Consider the following 24,297-nt stretch of genomic DNA (forward strand, 5'->3'; position numbering starts at 1 on the left):
GTTTCAGCTAGCTGTTCTCTTCGCCCTCCTTCTGATTGCAGCCCAGAGAGAAAACTCCCAGCATTGTCTGTGTGTGCGTGCATGAGCGTATATTTGTGTTTATATTGCAGCGTGGAGCCCTTGGGATGTGACTCAGTGTGCAATCTAAGACAGCTCCTATCATAATGACTGCTCATTACCTACCATGCTCCCATATAAAGATATATCTTTATATACCCGGGGACATAACCTCACTCCTCATCTACATAACAATTATGGCTCATTTTATTGGCCTCTTTGGAGCCGTAGAAAAAGTTCAGAATGCCCTCAGTTGCAAAAATGGTCCCAAACAGGTTGGGAAATTAACAACAGCTGCTCATCATATTTTGCTTACATGTGTGCTTTGGCTTGCAAGTTTGTCTGTCAGTCTCTTTATCATATTCCTACTGTATCAGTGAGTGGCCAGATTGAGTGCTGTGTGGTTAGCTGGTAGAACAGTGGAATAGGTGGTACAACTTTTAGTGGCCTGTATAGATTAAATGTTTCTTATATCCTGGAAAAAAACTGATGATGTTAATGCCCTCAAACGCGTTGTTAACTCGATGTTGACCACTAACCTTACTGCATGATGAAGAGCCTCCACAGTGTGACAGTGATCATGTCAGAGGTTCAAACATTTGATTTTGCAATATTTACAGAAAGGTTGAGAGAGGCTAAGTCAAGGTTAAATTCAGCAATACCTATTAATTTGATGAATGTATTACTAACTTAAGCACACTGACATTAATAACAGAGAGAATTTTTGCTACCATCCATCTTCTTCCGCTTTATCTGGGGCCGGGTCGTGGGGGCAGCAGCCTAAGTAGAGAAGCCCAGACCTCCCTCTCCCCAGCCACCTCCTCCACCTTATCCGGGGGAACACCAAGACGTTCCCAGGCCAGCCGAGAAATATAATCTCTCCAGTGTGTCCTGGGTCTGCCCCCGGGGCCTCCTCCCGGTGGGACATGCCCGGAACACCTCACCCAGGAGGCACCCAGGAGGCATCCTTGTCAGATGCCCAAACCACCTCAGCTGGCTCCTTTCGATGTGGAGGAGCAGCAGCTCTACTCTGAGCCCCTCCCGGATGGGTGAACTTCTCACCCTATCTCTAAGGGAAAGGCCAGCCACCCTTCGGAGGAAGCTCTTTTCCGCTGCTTGTATCCGCGATCTCGTTCTTTCGGTCACTACCCACAGCTCGTGGCCATAGGTGAGGGTAGGGACGTAGATCGACCGGTAAATTGAGAGCTTCGCTTTTACACTCTGCCGCCTCTCACCAGGGGCAACTCCAGACTGAGACAGACTCCAGTCCCTCTCCAGGAGACTGGTTCCAGAGCCCAAGCCATGAGTAGAGGTGAGCTCAACTATATCTAGCCAGTACCTCTCAACCTCACGTGCTAAGTCAGGCTCCTTCCCCACCAGAGAGGTGACATTCCATGTCCCAATTGGCAGTCTTGGTAGCTGGGGATCAGTCCGCCAGGGCCTCCACTTCTGGCCGCCGCCCGGCACACAATGCACCCTACCCTTATGGCGCTTCCTGCGGGTGGTGGGCCTGAAGGACAATGGGCCCATGTCCCCTTATCGGACTGTGCCCGGCTGGGCCCCATGGACTAAGGCCTGGCCACCAGACGCTCGCCCTTGGGCGCCCCGGTAACCCTATCCCGGGCAGGGTAAACTGTTCCCTCGATGTTTTCCTCATAAGGGTCTTCTGAATCGCTCTTTGTCTGGTCCCTCACCCAGGACCAATTTGCCATGGGAGACCCTACCACAGGGCAAAACCCCCAGACAACATAGCCCCTGGGATCCCTGGGACACACAAACCCCTCCACCACGATAAGGTAGCGATTCACGGAGAGGGAATTTTCGCTACATTTTGCTAAACACCTTTAAATGTCTCTGTTTCTAAATGAACTACTATCTGGTGCAGTGGTTAGCGTAAGATCTGAGGTCTGAATCTGACAGCTGGCCTCCGTGAGCAATTCAGCTTCCAGCAGTCCAAAAACAAGCTTGGTGGGTTAACTGGTGATTCTAGAGTGACTGTATTACAGGTGTGTCAGTGTTACCTGCTGCCGTCAACCTCGTAGATGGCGCCGTGGGTCATGACTGCTCGCGTGAGTCACACTTTGTATGAATTTGACTTCTCATGCATGCTTCAATGACCTCATGTTTGCACCGTGGCCAGATTGTGAACATTACTGTAAGTTTTTACTGCCAGTTTAATCAAATATCAGTACAGGAGCTCAGAGATTTCCAGATTATACATAGAAAGATGCTGCAATGGCTTGAATGAACTAGGCTTTCTTGAGAATTTTTTTTTAAATAAATTAAGCAACTTCTTTGTTTACCTTTTCAGTTTCTTCCAATTCTATAGCAGCGCTGGTGCAGAGGTTTTATCTGAGCGGCAACACTTCTCATTCAGGAGTCTGACACACCCACCATGCCAGTAATAAATGTTGGCACGGCTGTGGTAACATCACTGTTTACATACAATACAACCAGTGTGGCAACTGTAAATAAGTCTTTAGACATGCAGTAGAACGGTTACCTCTTCAAGATGTACCCTCCCACTCGCCCTGTGACCGCTGGAATGGGCACTTTCAACCTTTAATTGGATAATTAGTTAAGAAACTGGATGGCTCCATGGTCTGTATTTACAATACACCTGAACCATAGTTAGCATTGGCTGCGTAGGTGACTAGCTTCCTTATTTTAAGCTAACTTTAACTTAGCAGCAGGCTAGTTGTTATACCTGGTGTATCCTGTAAATGTTGGTCTTAAGACAAGAAAACCTGGCTCACAGTTTTTGCTCTAATTCATCCCAAAAGGGTTCTGTCTGGTTCAGATCAGGCCAGTCAAGTTTTTCCACACCAAAATTGCTCATTTATGTCTTTGTGGACATTGCTTTGTGCACTGCTGCGCAGTCATGTTGAAACATGAAGGGGCCATCCCCAAACTTTTCTCACAAAGCTGATGTCTTGGTATGCCGAAACATTAAGAGTTACTTTGACTCTACAGAAATTTGGTAACTTCTGCACACTATGGACCTCAGCAGTGAGTGAATGCTTTTCACAATACAGTGTGAAGGTGTGTATTAAAGTGTGTAAAGGGTGCTGGACATGGCCATCGGGTACAGGGCCAAGGGAACCTGTGGCCACCTAGCTTTACCCCTGTGTCCCACATTCTTTTTACTTTTTCATCTGGTGTATCTGTGTAGGTTCTCAGTAATCTGGGTCGTGGTAATCTAAGGAGCTTGGAAACAAAAGTGACTGGACAACTTAAAGAACTCCAAGCTCCTTAGATTTCATTTGATATATAAACCTAAAATATTTAAAATGATAGTTTAGAGAATGGTGGGTTAACATTTGTATAAATGATGCAGTAGACCTGGATGTAAGAAAAAATAAATAAATTGATCAGCTTTTGTTGCTAGCTGTCATGTACCTTAATGTTTATTCTTTCAGTTGGTGTCACAAACAGTCACACTTCTGTGAATATTCTTACTAATCAGATCTTTAAGTGAAAGTATCCCAGAGCTAGTGCACTATTTTATTCTGTTGAGCTACATTCAGTATAATCTGCATTTGGAACAGGCCTTTGACACAGTGAGAAGAACAAAAATAATTTAAAGGCCTATAAAACCACAATCTGTAAACATGTAAACTTTTATGTTTGCTCAGATATCATTGCAAACATGCAAGTTTGCATTCACACGCGCACACACACACACACACACACACACACACACACACACACACACACACACACACACACACACACACACACACACGCACACACACACACACACAAAGTCACTGTAATGGAAAACACAGCTATTGGTGTTTTCTTCTACTTGGGTATCCGCTATCACAGTTGATCAACAAATAATGCAAACTAATCTACATAATGTGGCTGAGACTTTTTAAGCAAAACACATAGTCAACACATGGCATTTCCTGATTCTTTTTTTAAAAGCAGAAATATCAAAAACGAACTTTGCATTCAGTACAAACAGCACTTATCGCTCATATTGTAGTAAAATTATTGCTAGTTCAGACCAACAAAGTGCTTGGAATGATGTAGTTTTTTTTTTAAATATACACAAAATTTCATTTAGTTCGATTAAAGGTGGCTGCTGGTAAATACAGAAGCTTGCTTCTGCAGAGACTATGCATACCTTGGCTGCTGAAAACAGAAAGATAAGCAGATGTGTAATAAATTGCAGAATAAGTCAACATTGCACAAATGTGTGATGCAAACTGAATCAATAGTTCAAGAACGTTGAGGAAATTTATTTAAAAATGATCCCACAATTGCTTAAAAAATTTCCTTGAATGTTTGGTGGAATATTCTGTTACTTATTATTAAAAACCCCAAAATGTATAAAAGTTGAAAACACAGGAGACTTTGTAGTGACAAACACCTGAACTTTGACCTGTTCACCTTATCAAAACCAGCACAGAGATGGATTTTTTTTTTTTATCCCTTTATCAATTACTCGTGTACACTGCCCTTTGTCCCAGTGCACTCGAACATTTGGCTTTCGTGATGATTGTTGACCTTAATTACAGTTAATAATCGACCAGTGCAGCTTATCGCAAGCTAAATGTATCATCGTCGTCGTCAGTCATAAAAGGGCACCATGTTTTTTGGATTGGGCCCAAGTGCTCACAGGTGTCTTTTATTGATTTCCTTGTGAGTGGACATTTATCATGTCTAAGAGAGAGATAGGTAGCTGGTGCTGACTATGTCTATTTGTTTTCCTGACTAGTAATGTTGATGTGGTTTTTAAAAAAAGCTGACATTTAATGGGAAAATGTACTTTTTTTATTAATTTAAATTTGCAAAATCTGCAGTATTTGTTTATTTGTGAAAAAAGAGGCCTCTGCACTGGATGTGACATTTGGCTTGTGGTTTAGGCAACAGACAGACTTGTTGTTGTCTGTTAGAGCTCACTGTTTCCTCTTCTCTTTCACACTCACACATAGAAGTGGTTCACCATGGCGTGGGTGCAGGATTTGCCCTTGTTTGATGTGATCGATGCCAAAAGTCGTCTGATGTCTCTCTGCATGTGTTGCTTGGTTCCAAATGTTAGCCTTTATCTACAAACCAGATAAAAAGAAGCTGCTTCAAGAGTGAAAGTGTGTGGGCAGCGGTAGCTTCGGGCTGTGTGCATGTGTGAGTGCATGAGGGGAAGTGCATGCGTCTGGCAAATGTGTGGGCTATCGGTGACCCTGATACCATTGAAATTCAGAAACAAAATAAAGCCTGCAGGTGTGTGCCTTTGTTGTTTCTCTAGATTTTCTCTCACACCCCCAAAAACCAAATCCAACATTCATGAGAAAAGCATTGCCTGCCTGTCCATCTCTTGTCATGCAGCATACAGTCAACAGGTAGATTAGGTAGACTAAAATAGGCCCAACAAATTTTATATATTTATATATATATATATATATATATATATATATATATATATATATATATATATATATATATATATATATATATATATATATATATTAGTAAATGCATTTTATTTTTTTAAAAACACTTCTGAAGCCTAGATCTCACCTTCTGCTGTGGTTAGTAACACATCAATGGAACAGCCCCCAGTGCCTACTTTCAACTAAACAGTCACAGTGACGAATGTGCATTTTTTTTCTCTCTGTAAGATGCTGACACAAATCAACAGCAGCAGATGTGTTATATATTAAAAAAAATTAAAATCCCCTCTCGCCCCTGCGGTCTTTCATTCAAGCTCGGGTCCTCTACCAGAGGCCTGGAAGCTTACGGGTCCTGCGCAGCTTCTCGTGTTCTTTCTTCCTGATGTTGCTGTCATTTGGAACCTCTACATCGATCACTACGGCCGTCTTCTTCTGTTTGTCTACCACCACTATGTCGGGTTGGTTAGCCACCACCATTTTGTCCGTCTGTATCTGGAAGTCCCACAGGGTCTTAGCTCGGTCATTCTCCACCACCCTCATTAGACATTAGTGCCTCTGTGCTGTCTTTCAGTCCAGCTTTGTCCAGCCACTGGTAGGGTTTCTGGATGTCAGCTACCTCCTCTATCTGCTGGTAGCGCATACCATGCAGGGGCCTGTCCTTCCATGATGGTTCCTCCTCTTTCTTGGGTTTCTCTTGCCTGAGGTATTCACTGAGCACGTGGCCCATTGGGGCCATCTTCCTGACGCATTCGTGGATGTTCGTTATGTCATCCTAGACCGTGGTAATGACACTCACCAGTCCCCGGCCTCCTTCCTTCCACTTAGCATACAGCCTCACAGTGCTGGACTGAAACCCTCCATGCATGGTCAGGAACTTCCTGGTCTTGATGTCAGTGGCTTCTATCTCCTCCTTTGGCTTATTATCCCAGCAGGGTACCTGATCAGAGGCAGGGTGTAGGTGCTGATAGCCTGGATCTTGTTCTTACTCTTCAGCTGACTCCTCAGGACTTGACCCTCTGTAGATACTTGGTGGTTGCAGCTTTCCTAGCGGCCTCTTCATGGTTCCCATTTGCCTGTAGAATCCCCAGGTACTTGTAACTGTCCCCTCAGTTCTGACTAACCTTTCCTCTCTTTGTTATCATCCGACTACACTTCTCCAGCCCGAACGACATTCCAATCTCATTCCTGTATATCCTGGTGGTGTGGATCAGTGAATTAATGTCACATACATTGTTCAAAGATAAATCCACTCTGCTGTCATAAATTGTGTAACATCACGTTCAAATATTCGCAGATAAGTTACAATAGTCCAAGTTTTTCAGATACTTAATATGTTAGCCTTGTGGTTTTGATTTTCAAAAATCTTATTTGACATGTCAGGGATCAGTGTCCCTGAAATGTTGTGCTGATGAAAATGTATTTTTATTTGGTGAACAGCAGACACTTTGACAAAAGGAGAATGACTCTAGCGCAATGTCTGTCAGTTCACCACTTTTATTAAAGCAAAATATTTCAAAAACTGGATTTTTGTGGCCACAAAAACACAGTAAAATGAAGTTGTTCTAGTGTTTTACAGTAAATGTCCTAATTATATAAAGGGAAGGTCAGGGACTTTAGCCAATTCGTGTCTCAAAATTCTGATAAATACAGTTGCACTAAATTTTAATCTAGCACTACAACAGGGGTGTCGAACTCCAGCCCTTGAAGGCCGGTTTCCTGCAGGTTTTAGAGATCACCCTGACTCAACACAACTGAATAATGAACTAATTAGTTCATTACCAGGCCTCTGGAGAACTCTGGAGAACTTCAGGACATGTTGAGGAGGTAATTTAGGAATTTAAATCAGCTGTGTTGGATCAAGGATACATCTAAAACCTGCAGGAAACCGACCCTTGAGGCCTGGAGTTGCCCACCCCTGAACTACATGTTAAGACCTGCTATGATGTATGTTTTGGAGATAATGGCACTGACAAAAAGACAGAAGGCAGAGCTGGAGATGCCAGAGATACTAAGAGTTGCTGTGACAGAAGAGGATGTTAGAGTGAGGTGGAGGCATTTTAATATACCATTACTATCAGGTAAAATTTCCATTTGTCCATCTGTACTTTGGTTTATGACCAAAGTACTGATGTAAAAGCACCTACTTTCATATTTTTCTTTTACGTTTACTTTATTTAGCACTCACTGTTGTTGTCGGGGGGGGGGGGGGGGGGGGGGGCTGGAAGGTTCAGTTTAAGTTAATTTTTATGAGAACATTTCAAGTCATCTAAGTCACAATATTTTGTTGAAAGACTGGATGCTAAGTTATCAACTAATGCTAACTGGCTTGGCTAATAAGATGCGTATGGGTGCAACTCACAGACAAGCCCTTAATACTTGTTAAAGAATCTATTACAAATGTACCTAAAGGTAACAGCTAACGACAGAAACACAGCAAAGAGGACCAGGCTGTTGCCAGGTTAAATTGATTGCAGAGAAGGTGCTGCACCAAAAACCTCCCAGTGATTGCTTTCATAGTTATAAGATGCCATGGCTGCATTTACTTTTTCATGTCAGTCTGCAATCATAAGGGCGTTTCCCAACTGACTAGTAAATGCACGTTTCACTACCTATACATCAGGGGTAGGCAACTCCAGGCCTCGAGTGCCGGTGCCCTGCAGGTTTTGGATCTCACCCTGGGTCAACACACCTGAATCAAATGATAGTTCATTACCAGGCCTCTGGAGAACTTCAAGACATGTTGAGAGGTCATTTAGCAATTTGAATCAGCTGTGTTGGATCAAGGGCACATCTAAAACCTGCAGGACATCGGCACTCGAGGCCTGGAGTTGCCTACCCCTGCTATACATGGTAGCTAGGGGGTCACTGAGCAGTCTGTAGATGTGTTTGACTGGGACTTCAACTGCAATTTTACCAGCAACTGCTATTAGCGTAGAGTAACCCATTGCAACCCCTCAGGAAATACTCACATTGTTCTCCTATGAAAGGTGGTTGCCACACCAGTCTCTAGGCCTGTGTGACCAGGGTCTTATTCACACAGTTAGTCGTCATGTATTTTGCGGGACCTAGGAATTGTTCTCTGGTGGTTTATAAAAGATTGCAGTTTTAAGGTACTGTACATTGGCTTCACTTCACTTTTTAGAGCTGGAAGCTACACCATGAACATACCTCAGAGGAAATTTTTGGCACCTCCATGTTGGCTTGTTTTTTTCAAGTTGTCCTTTGTTACAGTGTCAGTATTTGTGTTTTTCCCCCCGCTGGATTGGGTGATTTCTTAGTAAGTTTAGGCCCTTTTATCCAGTCAAATCACACACTCAGTTTGTCCTCTTTGAAAGGGATGTTATCTTGCTCACTGTGTGAATGCTTGTTTATAATTATAATGAATCTTAGAGGATGGAATGTCCTTGAACTCACCAGCAGCAGCAACTGCAACAGATGTAATAGGAAAGATCTAAAAAAAGAATTTAATATTTGCCCTCTAAGTGTGTTATGACTCAAACTCACCCAATCACAGCACCAATCAGACAAATTAGAGGAGTTTGATGTGAACTCAGTTTGACCTGTAAGTGCTGATACGTGAAGGTCAAACATTACTCACTGCTAAAAACCTTATCAGTTCAGTTTTCTTTTAACATTCGTTTTCTAGTTGCAAACACTCTGTTGTTTAGGTGTAATGCTGACAGAATCAACCACAGATTTACCCCAGCAGCACAGAAAAGCTCTTGTAATGCATCACTACACAAGTCAAAACTTAAGCAGCAGGCAGTCAGTGCACGTGTCACAGACACTCACATTAATCAATCTATAGAGTTGCACGAAACATTGTGAAAACACACATGCACAGTCACATAAACCTTCAGTGATTGAACAAAAGTGACTGCTGCTGAACTGCTATGACTTTTAGGACAAATCCTTAGCAGATTGATATTACTATGCTTGTATATTTGGAAACTCACACACATAATGAGCTTTGCATGCCATCGCCTGATCCATCCGAACACGAGTTATCTCTGCATATGACGCTTGCCTTATTTCAACTAACCCACTGCTCTCTTGTTCTTTCTCTCAGAGATGTGTCACGTCACTGAACCCTCAGGGTCAGAGGGAAGAGATCAAAGCTGAAGCGTTGATGAGGCCTTGATGGTGTGTGTCTGTGTCAACGTGAGTGTGCGTGACTATCATTAATGATTTTTATTATTTTTATCCATTTAAAAGGTTTTAATTTTAAATTAAATTAATGTAAACCCAAAGCCATATGTTTTCAGTTTTATTACTTTGCCATGCTAAATCAAAATAATAATGCAATAATGTAATAACAATAATGTTTTAATGCCACACTCAAATATGGCAAAATGCATAAAATAGCAGATTAATGTTATATCCAATCATTATTCTTTTAATTTAGGATGATATGAAAGAGTTGCATTTCCTACTACTATTACCTTTAAAATAAAAAATAAATCATCTACCACTCGGACAAATAAAACAACAACAATCATTGGGAGAACATAAGGAAATATGAGAACCTTGCAGTGCATATTCAGTGAGTGTTTGTTTAACCAGAGCTTTATCATTCCCAACGCGTAACTAGATACAGTTTGTGGGAGTGGGAGGCATCAGTTAAGCTCACGGGTTGAGCAGGAGACCACATGCAGCAGCCTGAGTTTGTTGTCAACCCAAGGCCCTTTGCTGTGTGTCTTTTCCTGCTTCCCTGTCTGCACTTAACTTTACTAATAAAGGTGAAAAACCCATCGCAACCGTTCAGGAAATACTCACATTTTTCTCATATGACAGGTGGTTGTCATACCGGTCTCTAGGCCTGTGTGACCAGGGTCTTATTTACTTGACGTTACACAGTTAGTCGTCATGTTTTTTGCGGGACCATGAATTGTTCTCTGGTGGTTTATAAAAGAATGCAGGCTTAAGGTACTGTACATTGGCTTTACTTCACTTTTTTGAGCTGGAAGCTTCACCCACCTTTGCATCTTTGGGGGCTGACCCAGTGGAACATATGTGGGACTCATTTCATGGGTGGACACAGATGAATGTATTGTAATAGATAACTGAACCCCCCCTCCATAATTTTACGTGTTTGGTGTGCTTATCATTGTTACGTTATGCATTCAGTTCTTTATTACTGTATTTCTGACACATACTGTTCTCACTGGCAATCCAGCTAAAATATTTTGGTCACTGATGATTCCCATGGGTTACGCTCATGCAGGCACTGAATCGGGCAGCTTTGGGGTCCTGTGTGCTTTACTGCACAGACAGCCTGCAGAGTGCAGTTACGCTAAACTGAAGTGCTTGTGTTCTGTATTTGCGGGTGAGGACAAGTGATGTGATGATGTATAAACAGAATGATGTTGACGTAAGAAATGTATTAGAGTAAGCTACTGTCATTAATGTAACACAATGCTAATGTCGGAGTTTGTGATTTACGCGATGTACCTGAACTTGTGTGAAACTGGATATCATGTCGCAAATGGTTAATAAGAGGGTCGAGAGAGTAGTCTCCAGTTGCTACATTACTAGTTGGATGAGCATGCGTGTGTGCAGAATATTGTAATATGAACATTGGTAGGAAAATACTGAGTAAATGAGTACTTTGTTAGCACATGTTCAGTAGTTGAAAAGTTATTCTGTGTGTTTTACTGCACACTGCCTGCAGAGTTCAGCTACGCTAAACTGAAGTGCAAATGAGCGAGTAAAGAGAATGATTCTGAACTCATGCACGCCTGGAAGTGTCTTTTTTCCAAGTGTGCAACACATACCTCAGAGGAACTTTTTTGGCACCTCCATGTTGGCTCCTTTTTTTCAAGTTGTCCTTTGTTACTGTGTCAGTATTTGTGTTTTTTCCCCGCTGGATTGGGTGATTTGTTAGTAGGTTTAGGCCCTTTTATCCAAGGTCAAATCACACACACTCAGTTTGTCCTCTTTGGAAGGGATGTTATCTTGCTCACTGTGTGCATGCTTGGCTCATTGTTTTTGTGTTTATAATTATAATGAATCTTGGAGGATGGAATTTCCTCAAGCTAACATCTGCACTTTACCATGCTACCTTCTAGAGTGATACACAGTTAATCCAGCGGCAAGTGCTAAAACAAAACAAGTGCATACATAGGAAAAGTGTGACAAAAGCAGAAAGAACTTTGTAACAAGTATGAAGTACATTGGCAGTAAGTGTATATTCACTAGCTCTGCTAGTTTCTCTCCTCTGCTCTCTGTTTTCATTGTGTGTGGGCATGTGTTTGCTTGCTTCACCGCCCACACAAGGTACAAAATGCGTACCTTACTCTTGCAATCTGTCTAAAGGCCATCAGATGGTAATAGTTGTGGCTTCAAGAAGACTCCTAGTCCTAATGAGGTATCTCACATGATATCGTGCACACATTGCTGGAGTTGCTGTCCATATTGGATGTGATATGATCACCGTTTTCTTGCAAAATGTCTGTTTTTTCATTTCATTCGTTAGCTGTGGTTGCTAGGAGAATGCCACGGCTGCCTGTAGTATTCACTTTTGAATGCAAATACTTGCTAACTACTAGCTGAGTGGTACTACAACTTGCAACGCAAACTGAAAATGGAGAAGGCTCATTTTTAAAATAAAATCTGTGTCACTGGACTGCAGCCAACATATTTCAAAAAGCACAAGCTTTACTTTTTTGGATTTTAGAAAAATTTCCAGGGTAGTCTCATCGGCTAATGACTTGTGATTAAAACGTCTATACCTGATGAGCATCAAGGCATCACACCAGACTTTACAAACCAAAGGGTGGCATCCTGGTGGCTACAGCCATCTTTCATACTATATGTTTAAAATTAACAAGAGGAGAAGCTGACAGAAGAAGCACAGAGAGACACACTGTCTTTTTTTCTGTTATCCTTTTCCCTCTTATAAAACTACCTACCCAGCTAAATCACCTACATATAGAGCTAAAATACCAATTTTCTGAATAAGATTTTTACCCCACAAGAAATATACAAAAATCCACCATATGGTGACAGTGAAGGAATGTGATGTGAATGTTATGGCGAGAGCCAGTCAGAAGCAGAGGAGAAGGTCTTTGCAGAATACAGATGGAATGAATGTCTGGTAGGTGACATAATCCGATCTCAAAACAGCAAATTTTACAGAAAGTGAGGAGTTTGTATCTGTGTTTATATCAAAATTAGCGTATTTGCTGCACATTGTCTACAGTGCAAACAGTCTTTGCTATGGTAACAAATCAAGCAGGACTGAAATCTCGAGGACAATACATTTAAAAGCTTGCCTGTCTTTGCATAGAAACCAGGAGCTTTAGTTTTGGAAATCCATAACTTTTTTTCTATCCACTTCATTGAAGATTATTTGTACGCATATTTAAGGAACACAGCAGGCCTGCATAGTCTTGGTGACCCCTGCTGCAAGGCAAACTAAACACTCCAGGACTGTAGAAGGCAGGGCAGTCAGGCTGCATGAGTCACAGAGCCCAGAAAAAATCCCAAATGTGTAAAGACTTCGCATTGGCAGATTAGTTTGTTTACATCCTGCACTGGACGTGATTTGGCCAGGATGTAGCAAGACACAGCCAAAGACCCCATTTTTGCTTCCCTCTCTTTAACTACCCATTCTTTCCCTCATGTTTCCCTTTTCTTTCTTTCTACCTTCTCTTCTTTCTTCCCGTCTATCTCTACTTTATCTCTCCAGATCTCACCGCTGCCAATAGCATGGACCATAACACAACGGGGAAGTGACTCAGCTCTGCCCTTGTATAAAAAAACAAAAAATTAAACCCAGAGGTTTTAAAAAATTGACAAATTAATAATTTGAAACAGATGGGGAAAGTTGTATTTCTAGATTAAAACAAGACAAGACTGTTCAAAACACACACACACCTCCATTCCCCAGTGGAATTTGCCAAGCTATGAGCTCATACTTTTGTAGGGCCTCTGCTGAATATCTCCTAATAGCGTCAGCTCCAAAGATGTCAGACTTTTATGACCCATTTCTCCTCTCGTTATCTGCGGCAATAATAAGGGGCCTGCTAAAATTTAACATTGGGAGTATGGTAGTATTTTCCTGACTTAGAAGCAAATGCAGGACTGCTCACGGTGAACCCGATATGTACTGGGACTCATTAAACTCTTCATACACCTTGAAGGGTATAAGAGACTGTTAAAAGTCAAGGCTTTGACTTTGTGTGCATGTGGGTATCTTTTTCACCACCCCGGCTGGAGTGTATTGATTATAAAAGGTCAGTGTGGGTTAACACAGAGACTCGCAGACAAGCTTACCCTCCAGTGTGGTTTTGAGGTCATGCTGAGTACAGCTCTGTACAATGCTTCACAGTGGTTGATGTTTTATTTGTTAAACTGTGAGCTTGAAATTGAAACCCATGAAAAAATGTTTATTTACAAATCAGAGGGTTAAAGGAGGCTTACAGCGGGACTAACAGTGCTAAATAGAGCAGCATACTGCACTTTAAAGGCTTTGGAGCAATCGGTGACTGCCTGTGGATGTGGATTTCCTGAATGTTTGCTAAGTATTTGCATGAGGTTGCTGTGAAATCGATTGCAGCAAGACTATTGACAGGGAATACAAAGAGAGAGCACCTTTGTCCTGTACTGGCTTTTCTTCACTGGCTCTCTGTTAAAACTAGCTTCATATTGTAAGGTAAAAACCCTTCAAATATAAAGAAGCCTTTCTTCTGTGGAACCAGCTCTCAGGGTGGATTCGGGAGACTGACACTCTGTACTTTTAAGATTCGGCTTAAAACTCTTCATTTTGGCAAAGCATATAGTTAGGGCTGGATCAGGAGACCCTAAACCCTCGCTTAGTTATACTCTAATACACAGGTGTCGAACTCCAGGCCTCGAGGGCCGGTGTCCTGCAGGTTTTAGATGTGTCCTTGAACCAACACAGCTGATTAAAATGGCTAAATGACCTCCTCAACATGTCTTGAAGTTCTCCAGAGGCTGGTAATGAACTAACCCTTTGATTCAGGTGTGTTGACCCAGGGTGAGATCTAAAACCTGCAGGACACCGGCCCTCGAGGCCTGGAGTCCGACACCCCTGCTCTAATAGGTCTAGGCTTCTGGGAGAGAGGAGTGTTTTCTTCTTCACTCACCTTTTTTCATCACTGTTTATACGCCACCCTGCTTCTAATCATTTGTTGTTATTAATCTCTGGCTCTCTTCCACAGTGTATTTTTTGTCCTATCTCCCTGCACTCACCCCTAACTGGTTGCGGTAGATGGCTGCCCTTCCCTGAGCCTAGTTCTGCCAGAGGTTTCCTCCTGTTAAAAGGGAGTTTTTCCTTTCCCCTGTTGCCAAGTGCTTGCTAAGAGTGTTGTGTGATTGTTGGGGTTCTCTCTGTGTTGTTGTAGGGTCTTTATCTACCACGTCTTGAGATGACTGTTGTTGTGATTTGGCACTATTTAAATAAAATTGAACATTATTGAAGCCCCAGTCATGTAGGCCTAGACCACTGGAAACCACTAGGGAAATATATGCACTCCATGACTGGCTGGCGACTAGTTGTGAATTTATTCTCCTGAGACCCAGCCTATTCAAAACGTTAAACTGAAAGCTGAGCCTCACGGCTAACCCAGTTGTTTTCAATGCCTAAACCTAATAATGTATTTATAAAAGGTACAAATGATGGGTGAGCATGCAACTTGTTTGACTCAAACTTAGGTCTTTGGCATGAAAGGTACCACCATCACCCCTCTAAACGCACATTGTAGACGGATATAAATCACTACACGAGAAGGAGATCAAAAGGTGTGTTCAGGGACTTGGAATAATGTTGGGAAATGTTGTGACTGGAAGCAAGAAAAGGAAACGAGCTCCTTTGTGTTTGGAAGAGCTTATAAAAAGGAAACATGGTTTGTCTATCCAATCAGGGTTGATGCAAGTAAAGATGTAGATGGCAGATTTGATGTTAGATCCTACGCCTCTTAATCTTCCACTGCAACAGAAGTAATAGCCGAGTGAGGAACATCTAATTTTTAAGAGATCTAATCTTGCAAAAGTAAATTTTAGAGAAAGTCATGTGAAAAACAAAGAGCATGTGGAAAAAGTAAGTCGATCCCCTGGCACCACAGGGTTTATTGAAATAGTTCTTCTTGTGGATCCAACTTGTGCTCTTAGGGCGATCATCCTGTTGAAAGATCCATTTCCATTTAATTGTTTGTTCTTCAGTCTTAACATCTTAATGTGACTTCCACACTTCTGTCTTCAGTAACATCTACAGAGCTCTGACTCTTTTGATATGACTAAATGCTTGACATTTGCTGCCACTGCTGGCCAGGAAGTTGACCGCATGCAAATATAACATTAACCATTTATAGGTTCTGGTTCTCATTAGGGTTCAGACAGCCATATGTGAATCTGAGAAGCTGGTCTTTTATGGTCGCAATAGGTGCTGTGCTCTATTTAGAAATATCACTTACTGCAAACACATTATGTTTGTGATAATAACACCAATGAAAACACAGCAGAGGTCGTGACGTTACCCCTCTATGGTAGCTAACTATAGTAGAGGTCACGCTTACCTTTGCTTGTCTTTGGTTTTTTTGAACCTCTGTCTCCTTCATTGGTCAGTGTCTCATTGAACAGAATTTAGCTTAGCTAGACTTAGCTGGTTAAAAGAGGGTAATGATTTGTTCATTTTTGTGCACTATATGTGATAATCTTTGTATAAATACTGACCGGAAAGGCTTTGGTTTTAGTCTTTGGTTTGCACGGTCTGCATGTTTCCACGAGTGATGTTACAGGCATATGGGGAAAAAAGTCTTATAGGAGTCTTTGCAGTCCTGTGAAAAATTAAGTACACCCTTAGTGCTTCCGTAGCGATTAAGAGGATAACTAGCAGCCATGAGCAGTCAGTCAGTCAGACTTTGATACTAATATATCATCAGCAAGTGTCACCACCTTTCTAAAAAGCAGAGGTTTTGGCTTTGTGGTGGTTTGGAGCATTCAGGTGTGTGTTAATACAATGCCACAGTCTTCCCAGCAAATATACCCTCGGGTCAGACCATGCTCAGACAAATTCCTAAACAGCAAAGAGCGAGATCACAGACTCTGCACACCTTAGTAAGCATGTTAAATGTTAAAGGTCATGACAGCACTATTAGAAAAAAGACTTCTCTCTAAAGACTTCTCTCTTCTCTCTAAAAAAGAACATGGCAGGTTTGCACAGTTGCATCTGAGCAAACCACGAGTCTTCTGGAACAATGTCCTTTGGACAGAGGAGACCAAAGTGGAGATGTTTGGCCATCATGCACAGCATCACTTTGTGAAAAACACAAACACAGCTTGTCAGCACAAACACTTCATACCAACTGTCAAGCACGGTGGGGATTTTGGCTTATTTTGCAGCCACAGGACACGATAACCTTGCAGTCACTGAACTGACCATAAACTCCACTGTATTACCAGTGTGAGTATTCTAGAGTCAAATGTGAGGCCATATGTCTAACAGCTAAAGCTTGGCTGAAACTGCATCATGCAACAGGACAATGATTCTAAGCACAGCAGGAATTCTACTACAGAATGGCTGAAAAAGAAAGAAAAATCAACGTGTCCCAGTCAAAGCCAAGACCTCAAACCTGATTCAAATACTGTGGCAGGATCTTAAGAAAGATGTGCATAAACGAATACCCACAAACCTCAGTGAACTGAAGCAAAGCGGGACAGAAATCCTCCGCTGATAAAGACTGATAAAGTCGTGCAGAAAGCAATGACTTAAAGTTATTGTGGCTAAAGTTGGTTCTACAAGCTGCTGAATCAGGGGGCTTATTTAATTTTTCACACAATCCTGTGAAAACTTCCCTTTTTTAACATGACTGTAGTTTGGGTTTAAACGGGTGAAAAATAAGTTCGTAAGCAGCACAAAACCTACTTTCAGGAAACGGAAAAGGCTGTTCTTTAAAGTGAGCGATTATGGCAGAAGTATTAAGAGCTTATTAAACAGTTAATAGTTAATATACACATAAAGTACACCGAACCAGAGGAAACACAATCTAAAACTTCCCCTGTGTGGATAAATGTCAGATTAATGCTGATGCAATTTATTATTGTAGTGCAAATTGACACTTATGGTTAAAAGCATGTGAATTTATTTTTTTTTATAATTCTGTAAAAGTTAACAGAAGGGGCATGAGCTAGCTCAAAATGACTGCAGACACTCACAGCCAGTATATCATAGGGAAAGCTGTCTCGCTCACTCACTCTGTTTGACTCCTAGACACTGGTATCAACGGGAAAGAGTTAGCCAATGAAACTAATTGGGTGGTTTGTGTCTTATGAAAGGAATAGCCTGTTCTGTCCGAAGCTCCCTCCCACAGCTATCTGACTGGCTGGCTCCTAAGTGGTCTGCTTTTCTTCTCTCTGCTGTGATTGGAGCCAGGGAAGGGCAATAACTAAAAAAAAAAAAGAAAAAACTTTTTTTCTCTCTCTCTCCCTCTCTTTTCCTCAGGACATACCCTTGTTGTTTTCAACTTTAGAGGCAGAGCTTAGCTGAAAAAGCTCGAGCACAGTCGCAGTCTGCACTCTGCTGCGGCATTAGGGATTTAGTCCTGCAGCATACAAGATATATAAGATTACTGAGCAGTAGCTTCATAGGAAGCAGAGTTTATTTTGCACATTATTTAATAGTAAAGTGTCTTAAAAAAGTGTGACAAATACTTCTTCACTGAGTGATTTGACTGTTTGTTATTGTGTAGCTAGAGCTGCTTTGTCATTCCACATGCTGAAAGGAACAATTATTCTCCAATGTGGTAATACCCCAGGTCTTTGCCTAAGACTTGATAATTACTATGATCAGTCTTGTAGTTTACATGGGCGGATCACTAAACTTAGGGCGTTTGTGAAGGGTGGAGCGGCTTTTGTTTCTAGTATACAAGCGATGCTCTTTTAATTAATCAAGCTGCATTTTAAAGAATATAGGGGAGAAAAAAACACAAGCACAGGGTATAAAATCAATTATTAGGCTCAGTTTTGCTATTTTATTTATTTATCTTAAAAACAATAATGAAAATATATATTTACAAAAAATGCAAAAAATTATGCTTTGGGAAGCTATACATACATCCACGAAAAAAAAAGATAGAAAAGAAAAAAAAAAGCTCAACATAAATAAGTTAGTATAATTTTTCAGTGTTTTTCAAAAAAAAAAAAGAAAGAAAGACAGGAAACAAAATGAGGCACACAGGTACACTTCAAAGTTTTACACCGAGTGAGGTGGTGTCACTTTGTTTTTCTGCCCTCACTTAAAATGAGAAATGAATAGTGCAATTGCATGTTCCACATGAATTCCACACCACAAAGACAAATCTTTGATTCACATATTTGCATAAAAGAAAAAGGCCCAGTGATTTTTTTTTTTTTTAAACATAGTTTATCTATGTTGACCTGGACAACATGCATTACTTACTGAGGGGAAGGATATGTGGCCTAAAAGTAAATAGAATATGAACTTACCTAATTTCAAAATAAAAGCTAAATCTTAGGATTATTAGCAAATACTGTTTAAAAAAATTTGGTTGGATATTGCTCAGCAGTTTAGCCATCCTCCCCTCCCACCCCTCACCCAGAGAATTTCTTTTTTTTAAAGGCACAAACTTTGGGCCTCCCCCATCCTTAAAAAAAAATTATAATAAAATAATGACATAAAACTGGGAAACAGGGAGACATGATCTGTGTGTAAACTTTATCTGTCATGGCTATTCCCAGTTAGATGGACCTTCAACTTACAGTGTGGCCATCTGGACCTTCAAAATAAAGATATTTAACACTGGGAGAATAAAGCCATAGAAAAAGTGAAGACATTTTGTTTCCACATAACCCTGACTTTTTAAAAAAAAAAAAAAAATCTGCATTTATTTATTTTTCTTTTTTTTTTTTTACTTATATCAATTACCTGAATAATGATTTCTTTTAAAAATGACCACTATAACAAAAATAATATTTCTCTGTTGGAAATTGCACTGCAACTTCCCATGTCAAATTCACACACTTACACTTAAAACACAATTAACAAAAAAAGTATGAAAAGCATAATATGCTTTTTTATGTGCTACATCTGAAACATAGGTAGTAGATACAAAACAAATGAGCAAAAATCAATTTGCACAATGCTACATTGTCTGCTGCTTCTGAGGCAAATTAATTAATATGAGTGCCAAAACTTGATAGTGTACATGTTCAGTGCTTGTGCAGCCTCTCCCTCCTCTCTTCTGCAGGAAAAGGTTGCTTTAAAAAAATAAAAATCAAAATAATAATAATTTAAAAAAAATCTCTCCCCTCTGTCAGATGATGAGAAAAAAGCTACAGTATTCCATCAGCAACAGGTCTCCTCTCTGCTCTGTGGGACATAAAGAGGAAACGAGGCTGTTGAATGGTACAACGGAAAAAGGCAGTTATTCACGCGCACACACAATAAAGGGTTGACCAGTCATACTCAGAAACACTGTGTTTACATGACATGACGCATAAATAGCATGCTGGGTTATTTGTGCAGACACTGACTCCTAACCTGGCGCTGTTTGCCCGCTGAAGCACCGCTCAGCCCTCGGGTCTCTCCTCCGCGGCTGTTATCGTCTGACTTCCTGCACCGTCCGACTTGTCATCGTCGTCGCCACCATCGCTACTACGCGACCTTTTAGTCGTACACTCGGTGGAGCAAGAGTCTGTAGTGAAGTGGGGAGGGGGAAGCACACGCAGAAAAAGTTATCAGGATGTTGTCGCGTGGAGTACATTTTTAAAAGCCACCAGACGCATTTGTGCGATCAGCTGCCCGAGAAGGAAACGGTGTGCATCAGTCATGTGGCGTGTTTTTTGGCTCTCAGAAAACTTCCCGCACAGTTTCACCTTCAGTAACAACTCAAAATAAGACGGTCATCGACCGATGGCAGCCTGTGGTTGAACCACATACACACACACAACTGCTGCACCTCCGAGACGCCCAAATAAAACCAATCAAAACAAAAAAGATGACAGCTCTCACCTGCATCTTCTGCACTCCTTTTCCTCGAACCGTTTTTGCCTGGTTGGGGACCCGACGGCCTGTCACCGCCGTCGTTATCCAGCCGGTTGCTGTCTCCGGGAGAGCCTCTCGGTCTGCTGTGAGGCTGCCTGCTATAAAATTCCGGTGCGTCGTCGTCTTGCGCCCAGTCGTAACTGCGCGGAGCGAGCGGCCTGCCTTCCACCAGATCGAAATCGTAAGTCTCCCTGAAACGCTGCACCTCCTCTCGCTCCGAATTCTCCGCATCCCTGCGGATCTCCTCTGGGTTCGGTCTACCGAAAAGATTTCTGCGAACCGAAGGTCTGACGTTGTCCTGCTGCCGAGCATCCACCCTCTCCACCGGGCTCGCGTTAGAAAGGCGAACATCTGACATTTTGTTGCACATACGACGACGAAAAACAACACACGCGTGCTTCAAATCGCTGCTTCCGAAATAGTATTCCTTTCAAACGGACAGTCACGGGAATGATGCATGCATGCTCCGCGCGTATCATCCAAAAAATAAAAATAAAAAAAAAATACAGAGGTGGGGGAAAAAGCGTCTCCGAAGGCGCACGGGAGGCTGGCTGGGTGGGTGTGTGGAGGAAGAGGAGGGGGATTTAACACAGCCACTCCTGTCAACTCCGTAGTAAGGCAGATGAAAACACATCAAGTCATAAGAGCCAACATGGCGTTAGAGGCAGCTCCGAGTGTAGAAGAAAAGTTGACATCAAGGACTATTTAAACAGAGAAGGCGATTCATTGGTCTGAACCAAGAACCGCCCAGAAAGTCTTACACAGAGCTGAGCTGGAATAACTGTGCACATGAATATGGCCTAATTACTGCGTTTCGTTACACACGGGAGTCAGGAGACAGGGAAGGAAGGGTGTAGTTACAAATTTAAGGTGTTGTTTTATCTCTCTCATTAGCACGATCGCTAAAAATAAAAGAGAGAGCGCGCGCAGCGGGGTGAAAATCAGACCTCGCGGGGGATCTCACGTGTTAACACCTGACACAGGGATTGCCGGGCAGAGAGAGCGCTCCGAGTACGGGACCGCGGCGGCAATCGGTCACCAAACGATTGTGCGAGTGCTGACAGATACTGCTGCATGATTTGATTTGGCGTCGCGTAAGCAGATTGGACACGCTTAATGCGATCACTGTAGCTCTGTTCAGTTACAGCTCCAAGGTCACTGAAGGACACCTGGGGGCTCCAATGCGAGAACAGTGCAAGAAAAAGGGGGGGGGCGAAAAAAAGAAACGAGGCACCCACTCACCCTCCAGTGACATCAGCGAAGGGCTTCGTCATCGTTGGCTCGGTGCCTATCGCTGTCAGACTTCGCCACTGGTGCCACAGGGCTGGTTTGTGTGCTTCACTGGCTGTAATTGCTCGTGTGCGTGCTCAGAATTTAAACAGAAAATAGAAACCGCTTTAAAAAAAATCACTTTCAGTTTCACAGCAATTTCCCCCCTAAGAGTTCAGTCATTATTTAACTAGTGATCATCAACTTTATTGGCATTCTGTGGGCTTTGTAGGAATCCTGTAATAATCAACGGGAAACTTAAGCTCAGTGTCATCTGCATTCCTCTGCAAGCATATGCCAGTAAAAGAAAAAAAAAGCCTCCGGGGCCTGCCTGCAAGGCCATGCTGCTTCAATTAGCTCTCGAGAAGCCTCTGAACATGTAGGGATAAACACAGCGAGCGTGTGCGTTATATCGATGTTATCGCTGTTTAATCCATATTGTGTTTATGCTGCTGTAAACGGTGCGTGGTGCTGTAGGGAACGATCCTTGAAGTGAACGCTGGACTCAGGAAAGGTAAACTGGAATAATAAGTGAAAAAGTCAGACAGCCGATGCAAAAAGGCGGTTTTTATTTTAATGGTGCTTCACAGACACTGCTCAAGTTTATGCAGATGGAAGCAGAGATGCGGATTCAATGCTGTGTATGCTTCAAGTAAAAAAATAAAATAAAATGGGAGTAAATGCTTAACGCAACAGCTAAATGTAACTAATAGGGGATGATGCAACTGTGCCACATTCTGCCACTAAAACAGTTACACTGGAATCGCACAGTGCATATAGTTCACATTCTTTCCCAGAATAGTTGCCAAACTGGCCTCCACAAGCAACTGGCTGGGAAGGCCCATAAACCTAATAAGATGTCACCCTTATCGATCTCTTTTAAGATAAATAAATAACATCCAGCAGGAAAGTCGATCAGTCTGATTCACAGTGCAAACCACTGTTTTCCTGGTTGGTCCAGCATGGTCACCTTTACACACACGTGTTGTGGACTCCTTTCCCGATCTCATGACACTGCAGCCTTTGCACTCTGCTTCTTCTTAGCCAGCTCGACCTGAATTTGATGGGGAAACTGGTCCAAGTGCTTGTTCACACACGGCACGCAGAACCTCTTGGTGTAGAAAAGGCTGCAGTCCTAACAAAGAGAAGAAAACAGAAAGGACAAAAGTTCAGCATTTGGCTCTCCATGTTTGCATAAGTAAAGTCCAAAGGGTAGTGGCACCCACTACCCTTTGGACTTTACTTATTTTCACCATCCACTTATAAGACTGAATATTGATTGCAAGAGATTTAGAACCATGAAGCCCACTCAGCATTTCAGTCACATGACCGGAGAGTCATCTGAGCAAAATATCAAAGCCACAGACATGCATCTGCAAGTGGAAAATTATGACAAAAGCACAGGGTTTAAAATCCAAAAAGGACATTCGGCCCACAGCTGAGGACAGTCCTCCTGGTTGAGTTTGTCTGCAGCTTAGCAACACGGTTTAATATGGGTGAGATTAAATGATAGGAAAATATTCTGACGATATGATGAGACATCTTACCGATCCAACACAGACACAAGTGCCACAAAGGCTGCAAATGGACCCCAAAACTAGAAACTTCTCCCTGTCCGGACTGAAGGGGTCCTTGGTGATAAAACATTCCTCAAGCAGCCTGACGAACGACAGACAACAACACACATGCTTAACTCTGGCCCATCTTTAATTCATGAAGGGCACATGTACATAGTTCAAGCATTATTCTGCTCCAAGTGCAGTCTAGTCACTGCTGGGCACTTTATTTCTCTCCGTGTCCAACGTAGCATGCAGTTAGTTACATAGCGGCTAACAACATTAGCGTTAGCCTTGCTAACACCAGAGCTCTAAAAAAATGGCACGGGTTGTTTTTTGTTTGTTTTTTTGCTTCATTTTCACTTACACGATAGCTCTGGTGTTAGGCGGTTTCTGTCCGTAGTAAGTAAAGGGGCTAGTTAAACTGCACAACTGGCACGTAAATGTTTTTTGAGGGTTATCACTAGCAGCCTTTTCCTCCATCGCTCAGCAGAAAGTCAGTTCCTGGTTTTCTCTCCCAGTCCGTCAGTGTTGTTTCGTGAAGCTTTACCGCCACCGACTGGACTGGAGCGGTAAGACAACCAAATGTATTACAATATGATGGCGTTGTAATTATGTGGTTACAACGATTATAACAGCTTCACTTGTATTTTAAAAATGACATAGAGAGAGCTGTAAAATATGTGACTTTGAATACTGTACTGTTAAGCAGTTTAATTTAAAAAATAATAATATTTGAATGACTAATTGATAGCATGAATAGCAAAAAGTACTTTTCCTACAGTCAAAATGTAAGTCCAGTAGGTAAAAGTTTTTATTTTATTTATGTATTTATTTTTTATTTTTATTTCTAGCCAATGAAATAATAATTTAATCATAATTTATTTCAGACAAATGAAATGTGAAAACTTGTTTTCACCACTGAATGGGGAAAAATGGCAGGAAGAGCTAAGTCAACATATCAAGTTAATATCTCAGATTTTTGACTTGT

The 24,297-nt window shown here is 41.9% G+C and overlaps 2 protein-coding genes across 3 annotated transcripts; both read right to left on the reverse strand.

Annotated features, from left to right (window-relative positions):
* Window positions 1-17,773: 17,773 nt before the first annotated feature.
* Window positions 17,774-22,019, reverse strand: LOC146499687 (cyclin-dependent kinase inhibitor 1B-like). 2 transcript variants are annotated; one of them, XM_085137311.1, is made up of 3 exons: window positions 20,449-22,019; window positions 19,978-20,131; window positions 17,774-19,806 (listed from the first exon to the last, which is right to left on the reverse strand). In XM_085137311.1, the coding sequence occupies exons 1-2, from the start codon at window positions 20,849-20,851 to the stop codon at window positions 20,007-20,009; spliced, it is 528 nt and encodes a 175-aa protein (XP_084993437.1). In that variant the 5' UTR covers window positions 20,852-22,019; the 3' UTR covers window positions 17,774-19,806; window positions 19,978-20,006. The 2 variants fall into 2 exon arrangements, with proteins under 2 accessions (XP_084993437.1, XP_084993438.1); XM_085137312.1 differs by having other exon boundaries at window positions 17,774-19,801; window positions 19,971-20,131.
* Window positions 22,020-22,136: 117 nt separating this feature from the next.
* Window positions 22,137-23,892, reverse strand: cdpf1 (cysteine rich DPF motif domain containing 1). Its single transcript, XM_085137314.1, has 3 exons — window positions 23,674-23,892; window positions 23,298-23,409; window positions 22,137-22,885 (listed from the first exon to the last, which is right to left on the reverse strand). Exons 1-3 carry the CDS (start codon window positions 23,787-23,789, stop codon window positions 22,757-22,759), a joined length of 357 nt encoding a protein of 118 aa, XP_084993440.1. The 5' UTR covers window positions 23,790-23,892; the 3' UTR covers window positions 22,137-22,756.
* Between the last annotated feature and the right edge of the window lie 405 nt (window positions 23,893-24,297).

The sequence above is a fragment of the Neolamprologus multifasciatus genome, chromosome 17 (genome assembly GCF_963576455.1).
Source record: "Neolamprologus multifasciatus chromosome 17, fNeoMul1.2, whole genome shotgun sequence".
Taxonomy (NCBI): Eukaryota; Metazoa; Chordata; class Actinopteri; order Cichliformes; family Cichlidae; genus Neolamprologus; species Neolamprologus multifasciatus.

Bases quoted from the DNA above. Each gene is read 5' to 3' on its own strand.
- LOC146499687 (XM_085137311.1), bottom strand. From the start codon at position 20,851: ATGTGCAACAAAATGTCAGATGTTCGCCTTTCTAACGCGAGCCCGGTG. The intron at 20,132-20,448 runs GTGAGAGCTGTC...ACTTCACTACAG, and splicing joins AAGGAGTGCAGAAGATGCAG to ACTCTTGCTCCACCGAGTGT.
- cdpf1 (XM_085137314.1), bottom strand. From the start codon at position 23,789: ATGGAGGAAAAGGCTGCTAGTGATAACCCTCAAAAAACATTTACGTGC. The intron at 23,410-23,673 runs GTAAGTGAAAAT...GTCGTTCGTCAG, and splicing joins CCTAACACCAGAGCTATCGT to GCTGCTTGAGGAATGTTTTA. The intron at 22,886-23,297 runs GTAAGATGTCTC...TCTCTTTGTTAG, and splicing joins CTTGTGTCTGTGTTGGATCG to GACTGCAGCCTTTTCTACAC.